This window comes from Pistacia vera, unplaced genomic scaffold, assembly GCF_008641045.1.
Source record: "Pistacia vera cultivar Batoury unplaced genomic scaffold, PisVer_v2 Contig798, whole genome shotgun sequence".
NCBI lineage: Eukaryota > Viridiplantae > Streptophyta > Magnoliopsida > Sapindales > Anacardiaceae > Pistacia > Pistacia vera.
In genome coordinates, this window is record NW_022196665.1 from 1 (window position 1) to 15,473 (window position 15,473).

At 33.0% G+C, this 15,473-nt stretch overlaps 2 protein-coding genes across 2 annotated transcripts; one reads left to right on the forward strand and one right to left on the reverse strand.

The window, feature by feature from the left end:
- Positions 1-189: 189 nt before the first annotated feature.
- On the reverse strand, positions 190-5,683 carry LOC116117076 (K(+) efflux antiporter 6-like; the record flags this gene model as incomplete). Its single annotated transcript, XM_031403105.1, has 15 exons — positions 5,218-5,683; positions 4,869-4,912; positions 4,441-4,496; positions 4,217-4,295; positions 3,992-4,053; positions 3,816-3,891; positions 3,616-3,690; positions 3,354-3,425; positions 3,186-3,269; positions 2,780-2,848; positions 1,403-1,480; positions 1,197-1,285; positions 743-839; positions 546-599; positions 190-285 (listed from the first exon to the last, which is right to left on the reverse strand). Coding segments are annotated over exons 1-15 (1,239 nt in total), but the record flags the coding sequence as incomplete, so codon positions are not given.
- Positions 5,684-13,500: 7,817 nt separating this feature from the next.
- On the forward strand, positions 13,501-14,879 carry LOC116117086 (1-aminocyclopropane-1-carboxylate oxidase 1-like). Its single transcript, XM_031403115.1, has 3 exons — positions 13,501-13,673; positions 13,757-13,980; positions 14,088-14,879. Exons 1-3 carry the CDS (start codon positions 13,572-13,574, stop codon positions 14,680-14,682), a joined length of 921 nt encoding a protein of 306 aa, XP_031258975.1. The 5' UTR covers positions 13,501-13,571; the 3' UTR covers positions 14,683-14,879.
- Positions 14,880-15,473: the final 594 nt, after the last annotated feature.

Consider the following 15,473-nt stretch of genomic DNA (forward strand, 5'->3'; position numbering starts at 1 on the left):
TCAAATCAGAAGAATCCACTTATGAATGTTAATTTGCAGCAACTCTGATGAAAATCATCCAAGTTCTGCCGCAAACTCAAAAGAATGAGCAGTAAACATAAAAAGAATAATGCTATAATAAGCAGAGCAGAATGAAAGTCATCAGGTATTGTGCGACTACAGAAATAGATACACAAATCAAAACCTTACTTGTTCAAGCGTGTGTTGAGCAAGATCAGTTGTAGATATCATCACTCCAGCAGCAAAGGAACCCAGTTCAAGGCTTAAACCCAGCTTATCACTACACTGAAATGTCACAACAATCTATATTAATACATCCATGCAGATATGCATGCATAAATTGGAAGTGAATGGAGTGTAGGTTGGTGCTGTTAATTCCTTAGGTTCCAATTAAGATGGAACAAATAAAAATCTCTGATAGCAATTAGATTGCAATAAAATCAATTAAACAGAGAACACTTTGGTCGAACAATTGTGCAGACAAGACAAATTGTTTAAGAGTGTGTTAATCACAAGGCAATTAGAAATAGGTAAATGAGACAAACCCAAGCAACAAGTAAGCAGAATGCCACAGATGCCAGTTGATAGAGCTCATTAGTCTGCAAAAATAACAGTCCAGATAACAGAATTCATTAGTCTGCTTGCCAACTCCATATTTGAGCCTATAACTGTCAACACCTATGAAAAATAGCTTCAAAGGAAACGTATATAAATATATATATATATATATATATATGCTTACCTGCGAAGATAAACTTATCATTAGCTTCAGAAACCATGGTACACATGTACGAGATAATATCGTCAAAATGGCCAGAAATGAAATCAACATCACCAATCTGGAAATTCAATATTACCATGTGAAGCAACAAATCAATACTCTAGTATGTAGGCAAATGCATCGAAAGACATCCAGGTATGCAACAGCCAATATACATTATTTCTAGTCCAATCAACCGGAAAACTGAGGACACAAGTTTCAAATTATTACATCTAAATACTCTTAACATTTACCATTTATCATAAATTTGATGTCCGACAGATATGTTTACTATCAAAAATTTAGAATGTAAAACATAACAGAGAAACAAAGAAAAGATGAAACCCCAATGATACAGTAGTTGATGCAGGCAGAGTTCCTGAGATCAATCAAATAAAAACGATTTAATTACATAAACTTTAAATTATATCCTTACGATTTAGTCATGGATATTACTCCTTGAAGAACACCAGACGTTCCACCAAGAACTGGAAGCAGAGCAAAAAGCAAACCCACAGCACAATCCTGTGGGACAACATGAACAATATCATATGGAAAATAGATAACTAAATTTTATCAATCATTTTAAACCAGGCAAGTAAGATAGCATTAATCATTATCATTATCTGAGAAAATATGTACCTGCAAAATAAGAATACCAATTGTGACTTGACCATGTAAGGCACTTATACTATTCCTTTCCATCAAAAACTTTAAAACCTGTGGCCAGCAAAGGTGTAACAAACACTTATATGATGCATATGCATTTAAAATAACATGTACGAAAGATATTATAAATGAGTAAACAGTAACAAAGAAATCCAATTTAAGCCTCCAACATACATTTTATAAAACACTTTATACAATGGAAGAGCTTTCATTCTTATTTCCATCATGTTAGAAACTTCCCACTGAAACATATTCAAGGAGACAACCAGGATCAAAGACACCTGGAAATGCTATTATTCTGATCAGGTATTAATAATTTCAAAGATTGCAATCTCTGTCAACCATAACATCATGTTTTAAGGTATTCTAATACATAACCAGTCAACCCCTTGAAGTAGAAGCGCATGAACCCCACATGTTTTAATCTATTCAGTAATCTCAAGCATATGAAATGATGCCAGGATTTGAAAAAGAAAGTAGCCTCCTCTCCAGTCTGTATAACTATTAAAGTGCATCAAACAATTTGCAAACTTTATAAATGTTCAAATCATTACTCTCACTTGCCATTAATCACACTGAGCAGGTTTGGAGAGCACCAAGCAGTTCAGACTGGTTTATAAATAGCCAACAAGAAGTAAAAATAAAGAAATAAATATATGTATATATCATTGATATGACTAGCACAAAAAAGATAATAAATATTTCAGAAAATACCAATTGATGGCAAGATGAAATAAAAGACACCAGTAACATATTCCAAACTTCAGCCGTCAAAATGGTGGCCCAACGTAGAGAGCAGTCATAATATACATGATTATATTGCACCAAGTTTCTTAAATTATTCAGCAACTTTAACTTTTATTCACCTCATTGACTTGAGGGAGACTACCAACTTCCCATGAAGAGGGTTAAGAAGTGAGAAGGTAGTCCTAAAGAAAACTAAAATTAAAATGTTTTATGAGGAATGGAGACATATCTTATAATTAACCAGCACAGTGCATTGATTTGTGTTTTAGTTTCTGTAATACTTATATAATTACTGTAAGTATTATAGTTTCTACAGGATTTTACCTCAGCTCCTATTTGAACAAGCATTTCCTAGATGAATTCTTTATCTTAGGAGATTAATTACAAATACAATGATGTGAAATAGGAAATCATGTCACGCAATAAATGTGATCTACAATTAGTCATATTTAGAATGAAAAGAGATAAAATAGAGAGATATACAGCCACATGGAAAGGCCAGCAATAAAGAGCAATGATAACTTAAACAAAATTTTCACCATCAGATTACTACTAGGATATAAATTATATTAACAAAATGACATCACTGTGCCAAAAAATTACCACTGCAGTTGAAGACATAGACAGCAAGACACCAACAAATACCCCTTCTGAAGGCTTACCACCACACAACTGCAAAAGGCATACAGATACATCCATCAAAAACTCAAATCTAGACAGAACTGGGAGCACAGGGTAAAATACTTTATATAGTAACATCTTAGGTCTCTTATCCAGAAAAGAAAAAAAAAAAAGGTAACAGCCTTGGGAACAATAAAATATTTCTTTAAGCCAGCAACTTAAAAAATCTTTATAACGGCTGAATATTCTGTAGAATACTCAATCAAATGAATACAATTAAAGTTTAAACATAAACCACTTCATATAAAGGTAATCTTTATGGTGAGCAGGCACCTAGGTTGTTCCATTACCAACTATGTACCCAAAACTTTCATGATATAAGTCATACCGAAGCTATTATTCCACACAAGCACATAAATAGAAAAATCTGGAGAAGACCTCCTAAAACGGCAACTGCACGAACAACTCGAAGCTGTAATTATGAAAAGACAATAGTTACTTCAACTGAAAAGAATTAAATTATAAGCATGGATGGATGAGAGAAGTATGAGAGAACCTTTGATGTGGAGAATTCCAGGCCCAATGCAAAAAGAAGGAAAATGACACCAAATTGGGCCACTGTTTCAACCTGAAAGAATATAAGAAGTGATATGTGATATTAAACAGCTATAAGATTTGAAATATATTGACTGAAGAATGAGAAACTTATTCTAATATGGAACTATATCAAGAGAGAAAGAATATTATATAGCCTTCCAGCACAATCACTTTTTTTTTTTTTTCCAAATATAAGACAATAGTGAGAAGAAGCAACATACTTGAACCATTTCACTGACAAAGCTGAAGCCCCCAGGCCCAATAACAGATCCTGCCAGCAGATATCCTGTAATAACCTGCAAAATCAAAATTTGAAAGATACTCCTTAAGGATGCTGTATGAAAGTAACCAAAAACAGAGTCTTTGAAAGCAAAGGCAGTTGCAGAAATAATAAAAGATAGATGAATGATATTGGTCTAACCGGTTGTCCAGCACAAGCAAAGGCAATGCCACCACAAGTTGCAGAGACAATAACAACCACCAGATCTGATATCAATCTGCAAATAACATCATTTTGAACAGGTTGGAATGGCCAACAAATTTCTCTTACTGAGAGGTTGGGGCAGGGGCGTGATAACAGAATAGTCAGTAACAAACCTCAAGTCTAGTTGTAGCACTGGATATTTCGACTTTGCATTTGATATGATAAACACATTGTCCTGAAGAAAATTTTTATAAAAGATCAAATTTTATCAACTTCAAATATTGGCTAGTAAAAAATGTAACTGTTTGAAGTAGTGTATCATCATACAAGATAAACTACCAAAGCATGCAAAAGACAAATAATCAAGTAGGTAATGAATTGCACAATACTAAATATACCTTCCGATCAATCAATGTTGGAGTATCTTCTTGTCCATTTTCATTATCCAAATTAAAAACATCATGAAACTGAAATGACCTAACATAAGGCTCACAATCGTGTCAGAAATTTGCAAATCATAGATAAACAAAATAAGCATTCCCATTGTTGTAATAAGAATGTCATGTCAAAAATTTATTAAAAAAAAAATGAATAATATATTTTTCAAGCTACAGGGACATACTTCTCCTCCTTGGTCTCATTTTTCTTCTTAACTCTGGCAACAGTTTCCAAAACAGCCTGTCAAGACCAAAGATACAACATTCAGACAAATACACTTCATCAGGCAAAACTGCCAGATTCAACTATAGAGGCTCTCCACATACAGTTTATTTAACTCTTCAATCAGCCATCAGCATTTGAATATGAAGTTTCACATTGAATTTCTATTTTATCTACTTTCCATCCATTTTGACACAATTTTGTAACGGCAACAATGCACATCCATCATAAGTTGTTACAAGTAATACAAACTAAACAGTGGTTTCACAATACTGTCCTCTCGTCAGCACCACAAATGAAAAATATATAAAACAACAGTTTTTTTACAAAATGCCGTCCACTGAAAAGTCAATGAAAATCATATGGATTAAAAAGAATATGATAAGCAACCTGTTCTCCAGCAACACTGTTGTTGAAGCTGCCAGGATCAGTAGCTGCAACAGAAAAACACAAACATGTAAGCACAATCTAAGATACACACTTTCCATTTGTTCATTTTTTTCTAATTTTTATAAGGATAATGCTTTGTTCTAATTACAAGAGCCACACCCAGCACAACCTAATGATAACATTTCAGCTTTACTTAAAATGAGTTCTCCTGCTTCAATAAACGGGATTGATTTAAAATAAAAGTGATCCGCAACCACAGAAACCCTAGTTGAACAACCGCTAATAAATAAATGCAGACATAAATAATAACAAAAAAAAAAAAAAACAATGGTTCAGATCTAGAAGAGACCTTCGTTTTGGTCACTCTCATTGAACTCCTTTTCGAGAGCACGATCAAGCATGTCAGCGAAACTGTCCTCCTTGGATCTCGCGCTGGACACATTATTATACTCAGCAGCGGTGGCATTGATCTCGGAGTTGGACTCAGTGACAGATTCGGTGGAGGCGAAGCAGAGGAGAAGAGAAACAATGATGAAGAGTGCGAGAGATAACCTCATTGCTGCAAAGCACCTGAAACGGCGACGTGTCGTTTGGAATTGTTAAGGAGAAAGGAAAGGGAAAGTGTTTCTTTCCTTGGTGTTTTGGTTAGGTTAGGTTAGCTTAGAAATGCACCAAATCCAAATGGTGCTGCAGATTGGGAATGGGAGTGATGTTCAGTCAGGTGAGGAGGGACAATGGTGACGCTACGCGCAAGACAATGCGCGTGAGGGACAGTGGAAAAGTTTACTTTCCAGTTGGCAACTTTCAATTCGTCAGTATCGGACCCTGAAACATACTTGGCACGAAACAGCCAGACTACGGTTACTTAAATTCGGCCATTAATCTCCTTTGTTAAAAAATGCAAGTCTTTTAGACAATTATTAATAATATGACTTAAATTAATGCTTCTAAAACTAAATATAGCATAGTTAAAATGTTATTTAATTTTTTTTTGGGGGGAAATTCAATATAAACCAACGGAACTAACGTTAAATTAAAAATAGTAATAGATATGTTAGTTAAAGATTTATTTCATTTGCTGTCGTTTTACAATAAACAGCAATAACATTATCTATATTTCGATTTTAAATTTGTGTTGATGTTTTTTGAAATTTGAAGAGAATATTAATTGAAGCAAAATCCTAGTAAAATTATTTTAAAAATGTAAATCCCTAGAATCAAGCAAAGTAGGTTGATTCCTGTATAAGAAAAAAATCTAAATTGATTCTAAATTAATTTAAAAGTGGTACTTTCCTTTCGGAAGAAAAAAAGAACCACGCACGCACATCGATCGGGGAAGTTGGGTTGGGGCAATGCACCAGAGAGTGGATATGCCGTGTTCCTCACGCTCTTCCAGGTAGTATTACGATTATCACACCGATCTTAATAATAAAATTTCTGAGTGGAGCAATGGCAGTGGGAAGGTCAAAAGATCACAACCGTTGAACGCGAAGCAAGCAACAGTCAACACAGCGTAGCTTTAAGATAAATTTAGTGAAGTTGACATGTGTCACAGAAGATTTCATGGGTGGGCCGAGGGGCAACTTGGATTGACAGGGAGGGTATGATTGTTAAAAAAGGTAATTTATTTTATAATCCAAAATCTTAACATTAAAATTTAAAAGTGTGTTTGGGTTTGTATTAAGGTTATTTTAGGGAGAATCAGATGACAGTATACCAAACATTTAATTTGCATGTGAAACTGACACATAGCTGATAGCCCTACTGCATCTATCAACATTTTGTAATCGGTAGTTAATATAATATTTATATGATAAATGATATTATTCAAAATTAATGGTAAAAATTGTTCGTTTTTATTCCTTTAGTTTTTAACATTGATGTCACATACCATCATGCGCGGTTCCAGCCCACTTTTGGGCTTTTTAAATATTTTATATATAATTTTTAGATTTTAGCTTACCCTAAAAAAAATATTAATGAACAAAAATATTTATCTATAATTAATTTTTATTTTAACCCACCTTAAAAAATTTTTATGAATCCGCCACTGCATACCATAATAACGTTATTATTTATTTAGTCCTTTGAATTTATATATTTAATAGACTTTAAAAATTAGTTAAAATACGTATAAATTAATTTGGACATCTCAATTACCAAAAAAATTAAATAAATAAATGGTTATGTTATTTTAAGAGTTTCAACAATAAATAATTTAGGTATTTAACTTGTAAAAATAAATCAAATTGATCTTTCGTAATTTTTTTAATATTTCATTAGATCCTGTCGGCCAAACATGACTTATTTAATTGAAATTATCATTATTTTTATTTAAATCAAATTCTTTATATTCACGCAAAAGATGCTTCCACAATTGACTAGTGTACTTGAGGTTTTAAGCAAATGGTATAACTTGGCAGTTTTAATTTGAATTTAAAATAAAATAATTTTTTTTAAACTTTTTATATCTCTCTTCTACACTTAATTACAGCTATATTTTTACTTTAATCCTTTGCTTTTTTTTTTTTTTTTTTTTTTTTTGGGCTAAATTGAACTAAATATAACTTTTCAATACTAATAGACCCAAGTATTATATAACCAGAATCACCAATCTCTTACGAATACTTATATCTTAAAGAAAAATCTATTTCTTAATTTTATATGACAAAATCACTTTCCTGACTGACAATATGGTGTTTAATAAATTGGTTTGGTTTGAATCTCCCCTCATCTTACGTTAGAGGACTATTTTAATCTATTAATTATTACTAATCAACTTGTAGATGACATAAACTTTTTTTATTCCTTCAAATTAATCTCTTGGAGTTTTAAGCTAGGTTTTAAAACCCGACCCGGGGAGTGGCCTAATCAGGTTACCAAGTCACTGGGTTGACCGATCAAACCAGTTCAACCACGGGCTCAAACCGTGATGTCAGCGTGATGACATCATTATGACATCAACATGACATATAAAAAAATAACTAAAAAGTTCGTAATAAAAAATCCGATCCAACCACGATTCAAACTGAGTCATTTGAAATTTTTGGTTTTTTAGTCTAACCGACCGGCTCGATCACCGGTTGAACCAGACGGGCCGGGCCAGGTTTTAAAACCATAATTCTAAGTGATGAAAATTAAGTGTTTGGTTAGAGAGAAAATAATTAAGAGAGATTTTTTTTTTTTTTTTAAGTTAATTTTCTGTCAGCAGATTCTCTTTGGGCTGAGCCCACGGCCCAATCTACTTAACCAAAAATCTAACTCCTATAACAATGACAATTTATTTTAGGGAAGTGATTTGACTGTTAGCCTCCACTGGTTTTCTCTTTTACGCTTTAGCCCCCATTGCTAATTACTATTCTGTTTAACAATGGCCCCATTTATCCAAACACTTGAAGAGGGAAAGAAGCACAAGATAAAGAACAATGGGGCACAAAACATCCAAAATTGTAACTCAATCTCACAACCTTCTCTTCCAGCTCCCGATGTGACAACTCGTCATGGGATAGCTCGCAAATGGGTGGGTAAGACCCATTTTACACGCTAACCAATGACAAGCTACCATGTTAGAGATTGTGAAAGAAAGTTGTGAGATTAGGTTGTGGATCTAACATTCTCTAATTATATATATATAAATATAAAATTTTAAAGTAAAAAGTAAAAAGTATGGAAGAAGAATAAATTTTATTGTTACAATTATATCCTTACTTAAGATCGGAGATAGGGTTTTATGCATCAATACATAACTATCAAAATTGTATTTGAATCAGCTGCTGCAACTTCAATTACATTTACATAGTTTTGTCAGTTTATTGAATCAATTGTAGCGCAGCAAAATTTAGAATTTCTTATTCATAAACCAAAACCTTGCAATCCTTATATTGGTTTGCCTTGTTTTAAACATGAAACAATTAATAAAAGTATTAATTCAATTTCATACCAGCGTTTGTAGGCTCCTTCACTTGATTTTTGCGGATTCACTTTCACTCCAAGAATAGGAATGCACGAACGGTATCCACACAAAATAGGACGATATATCAATTGCTTAATTTGCTTGAATAATCAATTGACTTTTAGAATTAAAAAGGGCAGAATTTTTCAATTGAAAAATTCACTCTCTCAAGGGTGAACGTCTTTTAGAGAGAGGATGGCTAGGGTTTTCAATATTAAAAAGTGTTATTTGTTTTATTTTAAGTTGCACTTATACAGTGCAACAAATAAAACCCTGGTCCATAATTGGAGTAGCACATATCCTATTCCTTTATTAGAATAGAATTAACCCCACAAGCAAACAAGCCATATATGGTATTTTTACATTAATATCAAATAATAATATTGCATTTAAATATATGTACACATACATTTAAATAAATACGTAATCTCACTAATTTTAATTCTCATATGAAATTAAATACAGGCAACAATCTCACCAAATTTAATTGCACTGAGAAATTAATAAAATACATTTTTATCTTAAAAGATGAAAATACCCCTTTTACTTATTAATTCTTATACTATCTTATATGTGTATGACTCGTAAGCTCTTCATCATATCGACAGTGAGTACTGTCGTAATTAACACTCATTTAATCGTCTCACTAAACACAGTCCAAGATTGGTCTCTGACAAGGCATCATGGCCACACAATAGATTCAGATTCAGCGATATAGCTTCCTATCAACAATATGGTTACCGTGTAATCTAATTCTTTCATCATCTATTATCTCATCAAGGTTTGAAGAACATAAATAGTGTCAACTTCAAATCAACTATCTTGATATGTTCGTATTCAGTCACCGAACCAACGTCTAAATAAAATTGGACTTCAGCACCAACTCAATTTCACTGTGGGTACAGATTTGCGGTTGTTATCATTTACCGAATTATTCAACGAGATAAATTCTCATATACCCATAAATGATGAATCCTATGTCGATTCACCATAGTCATAGTGCATTTCTCAATGTAGCCAACCATTATCGTACTGATAACCCTCAATAAGATTACGTTAGATTAGTGTCAAACTACATCAATATTTACGCACAATGCTTTGGTGATCTCAAGTCTAAGGATCACATGCACCACCATCCGTTAAATAATATATTCCATAGACACTAAAGTTACCATCTTATATGAAATCCTTTGAGAGGTCAATCCAATGAACTTGCTAACTACAAACACTCAAGCATTGCATCAAGTTGTCACCAAACAATTTTGACATGCGAGAGATCTATCACTATCTTTCGACAAGGTTATTCAACGCTACAATAGTCTTACTGAGTTATTTGTGCCATAATCAGTGCCGGATCTAGGAATTTCACTTTATGAGGGCAAAAAATAAACAAAAATAAAATAAAACCAATCATCACCATGCTTTTTTTTTTTCATTACGATGAGCTTCAACAAAAAGTTACAAAATACAAATAAATATTTTCAAAAAACACAATTTTTGTAAACATAAAACAATTTTTCTACTATTGTCCTCGACGAGTTTTTACATTTTAAAAACGTTGGATAATCATCTTATCGTCAATTGTATCAAATACATCTTTCTCAATATAGGTGACAAAGCAATCATTCATCCATTGATCTCCCATTCGATTGCGTAACCGACTTTTCACAAGATTCATTACAGAAAAAATCCTTTCTATGGTCGCAATCACAACTGGTAAAACCAATACAACTTTCACAAGCTTATACACCTACAGATATAAAATGTTTTTTTTAAACTGAACTAAATTCTTAGCCAAATCACCAATTTCTTATAACTTAGCAAATTCATCACAAGAATGCATGTCAATAACATAGTCTTAGCCTAGTTCTCAAATACCGTCAACTCAAGTGCAGAAAAATTAGATAGAAAAAACTGGTCAAACCCATTATTTCCTCTCTTCTCTTTTTCCTTTTCCTTTCTTCTTTATGAGTTTTTCTCTCTTCTTCTTCATTTTGGGCGAACAGCCAATTTATATACGTATAAAACAATTTTTTTGATCTCTTATTCTCACTATGACCCTGCTACATCAGTTTTATTGTAAAAATGCACAGATTTCTCCCCTCAATTAGATGCAAACCCAACAGTTCTTATTCCTTTAATTTTCACTCATAATAAAAGCTTTTAAAAACTAACAAACCCCCTTGCATAAAAATAAAAATCACAAAAAATACGAAATATATATATTAGGATTAAAAATGAGATTTTACTAAAACAAAATCCAAACTTACAGTAGGGGCCCTTCTGTTTTCAAAATCTCAAAATTCTATAGGGGTAAAATTTAAATAAATATAAAATCTGAAATTTTTTAAAAATTGAGTAGGGTCTGTAGTCTCCACTTGTCATTTATTGGATCCGCCACTGACCTTAATTCAGAATAATACTAAGGCTGCGAACAATTCTAGAGTAACCATCATATGTGATCATAGAATCCTTACAATCAAAATTTAAAACATTTGATACTCTCATCGTGATTTTACCGCTCTAAAAGCATATACCAATATATTAAATAATATAAACACAATGATATAGAGAATTTGCCTTTATTAATATTAACATGTGTTTTACAAAAAGTCAATAGCTACATTAAAAACTTATCCTTATCTTGTGATTATGTAATGATTTATATGTAAGCATCGAGTGTTTAATTATCATTAAAATGTTCACATTCATTGTTGGACATACAACAGTCTATTCACAGCACAAGTTCTCAACACCACTAATTCATCTATTAGTATTGTTGTGCAGTGGACTTTTCGACAACCAAATTTGTGTCACCTCTCCTTACACCATATCAGGATCTAACGATTAAGCTCACCTCACGTATCGTTCCCATAGCAGATGGTTTCACTAGCAAGATTATCAGTATTAAGCATGGGTGTTCAGTTTTACATATGGGTGTGCCCGACTCAAATCCGAATTACGGGAGATTATGTGTATAATACACTCTGTAACAACCACTATCAGATGATGTATAAAAAGGAGAAACCACCTTTGTTTTGGGAGATCGATTATTCACACAAGTTGATCCTTGTTTTTATGTGTTTTCTCTATAATTAGTCTGAGTGTAAAGCAAATACAAAACAATAACATGACAACGAACGTAAACTTGATTCTAACTCGCCAAACCACTTTAAAATCTATCTTTGTCTTTTCATTATTTGTTTTCTAATATGTTCCTAATTGGTTATTTGTAATCATGTACATATCCTATCCAATCCCGCCAAGGTCGATTGGGTATCTCTGGTTGTTGCATTTTCAAGTAACAAGTATAGACATGTTTTAATTGACTATAAGCATATTTTCAATTCAATAATTCCTCAATACAAAGAACAAAGTTACAATAGCCGGCGATAATTTAGTGTGAACAAAAGCAGAATGTTGAGTTTGCGTTTGTATGAATCAAACAACGAAAACTTAATTAATTTGGAGCGATAACTTATCAAGCAAACTACATCAAGTTGCTTTGTACCTGGCTAGGTTTCGGTACCTTTCCTTAAAGTTTAGATTCTTCTGTGACTTGATGCATCCTTGGGAATGATTTCTCACTAATTTTAAAGAAACTATTCAGACGCAAATATTAAGTAAATAAAATAACATCTCAGATCTGCCTCTTAATTTGTAAAACTATTTAATCTATTTCTTTCTCCGATACCTTAGAGGTTTTTTATACACACTTTTACTTCATTCAAAAGAGACTAAATAATAGTGATTTTACTTGTTGCACTTCATCATATTGTCACATGGCAATAAAAGTTTCAAAAAGTCATCTATACAGTGATTAGCACATAGAAATAGCATTAAAAACAGTCCAAAAACCATCATCAGATTTCTAAATTATGGTAGAAAACTAAGCTCTACTGTTCTCTCAGAAAAGGCTCTTCTAATACGTCTCTCAAACTATATAATAAATAAAAAATCTAAAATTAGAGTTATTCTAATCCTGCAGCTGAATCTGATCAGTCATGGCATAAAACCAAGTGCTACAATATACGATAAATGGTAACATCATCAGTTTACCAATTACAAATACTGAGAATGTTGACAAAAACCAACCAATAAGAATATTTAACTTATATATCAGTCTAATATCTACATTGAAGCCAGTACCGAGAATATTTACAAAAACCAACCAATACAGAAATGTTGACTCTGACTACTTTCCACCAAGAACGCCCATTGGAATGTCTCTAAAGAGAAAAAGATTCCTATCCCCCACTTTCTCTTTGAAGGTCAAATCATTCAGTAAGAAACACTGCCCCTAGTTTTGCTTGAAATGAGGATTTCCAATGCCCAAAACAAGCAAAACAAGTTTCCCATTCATAGAGTTAGAATATAGCCATGTTGACTGGTTGACATGCATACAGACAATAATACAAAGGGGCAAAAGAGACAGTCAACGTGATAGGCATTACAAGGGGCGGGTAGTCCACGTCAAAGAAAAAATTTACTTATACAAAAAAATAAAAGAATTTTTATTTTTTGCGTTGCAATAACGAGGACATGGTTGGCCAATCAGAGAAACATAAAGTCAATCACATGATTATCGTCATTGCTATACTATACCTGTAATTACTTATGCTCCAAATCTAACTGCCACAATTAAGAAGTGGTAAAAAACAAGAGAAGAGAGAAAAAGAAAGCAAGCCCTGTTTCAAAGCCTATAAATACCACCCTCAGTTACTCATCTTTACACTGTGATAGAAAGAAAAATGGAGATCCCTGTGATAGATTTCAGTGATCTCGAAGGTGAGAAGAGGGAAAAAACAATGGCGCTTCTGCATCAAGCTTGTGAGAAATGGGGCTTCTTTCAGGTAAAAAAGATGGCGTTTTCTTTATTTGAATTGAATATTTGATCAACTCTTCATTCTAATACCAAAATGCTTAATCTCTGCAGGTTGAGAACCATGGAATAGACAAGAAGTTGATGGAAAAGGTGAAGCAGCTGGTGAACTCACACTATGAACATAACTTGAAGGAAAGCTTCTATGAGTCAGAGATGGCTAAAAGGTTGAACAGCAAAGATAATTTAAATGATATGGACTGGGAAAGCACCTTTTTTATCTGGCATCATCCAAAATCTAACATCAATGAAATTACAAATCTATCTGAGGATCTTCGGTTAGTCACTATGAATCTGTCAAGCTAGAATTACGCTTTCAACTTATATATCTAGTTCAAAATAATATCGATAAATTTATTGACCTATATGTGATGTGTACCTGCAGCAAAACAATGGACGAGTACATCGCTCAACTAATTAAGCTAGCAGAGAAGCTTTCTGAACTAATGTGCGAGAACCTTGGTTTAGAGAAAGATTATATAATGAAAACATTCTCGGGAGAGAAAGGTCCTTCTGTGGGGACAAAAGTGGCAAAATATCCTCAATGTCCTCGTCCAGAGCTTGTGAGAGGGCTTCGAGAACACACTGATGCTGGAGGGATCATCCTCCTCCTCCAAGACGACCAAGTTCCAGGTCTTGAATTCTTGAAAGATGGAGAATGGATAAAAATCCCACCATCTAAAAACAACACCATCTTTGTCAACACAGGTGACCAAGTGGAAGTGCTGAGTAATGGAAGTTACAAAAGTGCGTTGCATCGTGTAATGGCTGGGGAGGAAGGAAGCAGACTCTCCATTGCAACCTTCTACAATCCTGCTGGTGAGGCCATTATTTCTCCGGCTCCCAAACTCTTATACCCCAATAACTACAGTTTTCAGGATTACCTGAAGCTCTATGCCACCACGAAGTTCTCAGACAAAAGCCCCAGATTCGAGTCAGTGAAGAAGATGACCAATGGCCACCACAATAGTCTTATATAAAAGTATCAGTTACTTAGGCTACGGATACTATGTAAGGGGTTTATTTGTCAGTTTGACGTTACATTTTCTTATTTCTATAGAAGAATGTGTTTTTATTTTTGCCCAACTAGGAAAGAGAGTTATGCTGTTGGATTTCTTGAGAATGTAACAAATGATGCTCTCTATCCTTCATTTATCATTTATCTGTATTGAAGTATTATAAATCATTGAAGTTTAATTACGAAAGCAGTTTAAATACTCCTAACATGAAACCCCATTTCAAAGTGACAAAAGAAATGAAAGGTAATTAACAAAATAAATAAATAAAAGAGTATGAGGAAGTCGATATATCTATGAAAGTTCCCAAATGCAAACGTTCCTGATTTTCTTAAAATCCGGATCACGTTCATAGGTATCACATAATTTATAAAAGACAAAATTTAACCAAATTTCCGCTTTTAAAATACTGTAAATTTTTGTCTTTAAACAGTTGGAAACTAAATGGATTATTTGTGCAAGTTAACATGAAAACTCAACCTCACTCCAAATGACTCAAAAAATTGTGTCACTGATTTTAGAAAAATAATTGGTGCCCTTAAACCTACCCTTTATATATCAAAAAAGTTGATAAAATTATATAGAATATTAGCATACTTTTGTAGTTTACAAAAGATAACCAAGGAAACCACATGGCCATTTATTCTTATATAGTTCACAGCACCACAAGCTCATTCAATTTACCTAACATAGTAAATCCATGATTTGAGTGAATATTTTCTTGCATATGCAAATCATATTTCTTCCTAAGCAAT

Excerpts from the sequence above, each read along its gene's own strand:
- LOC116117086 (XM_031403115.1), top strand. The coding sequence starts at position 13,572 with ATGGAGATCCCTGTGATAGATTTCAGTGATCTCGAAGGTGAGAAGAGG. Across the intron at positions 13,674-13,756 it reads AGAAATGGGGCTTCTTTCAG|GTTGAGAACCATGGAATAGA; the intron begins GTAAAAAAGATG and ends TAATCTCTGCAG. Across the intron at positions 13,981-14,087 it reads AATCTATCTGAGGATCTTCG|CAAAACAATGGACGAGTACA; the intron begins GTTAGTCACTAT and ends GTGTACCTGCAG.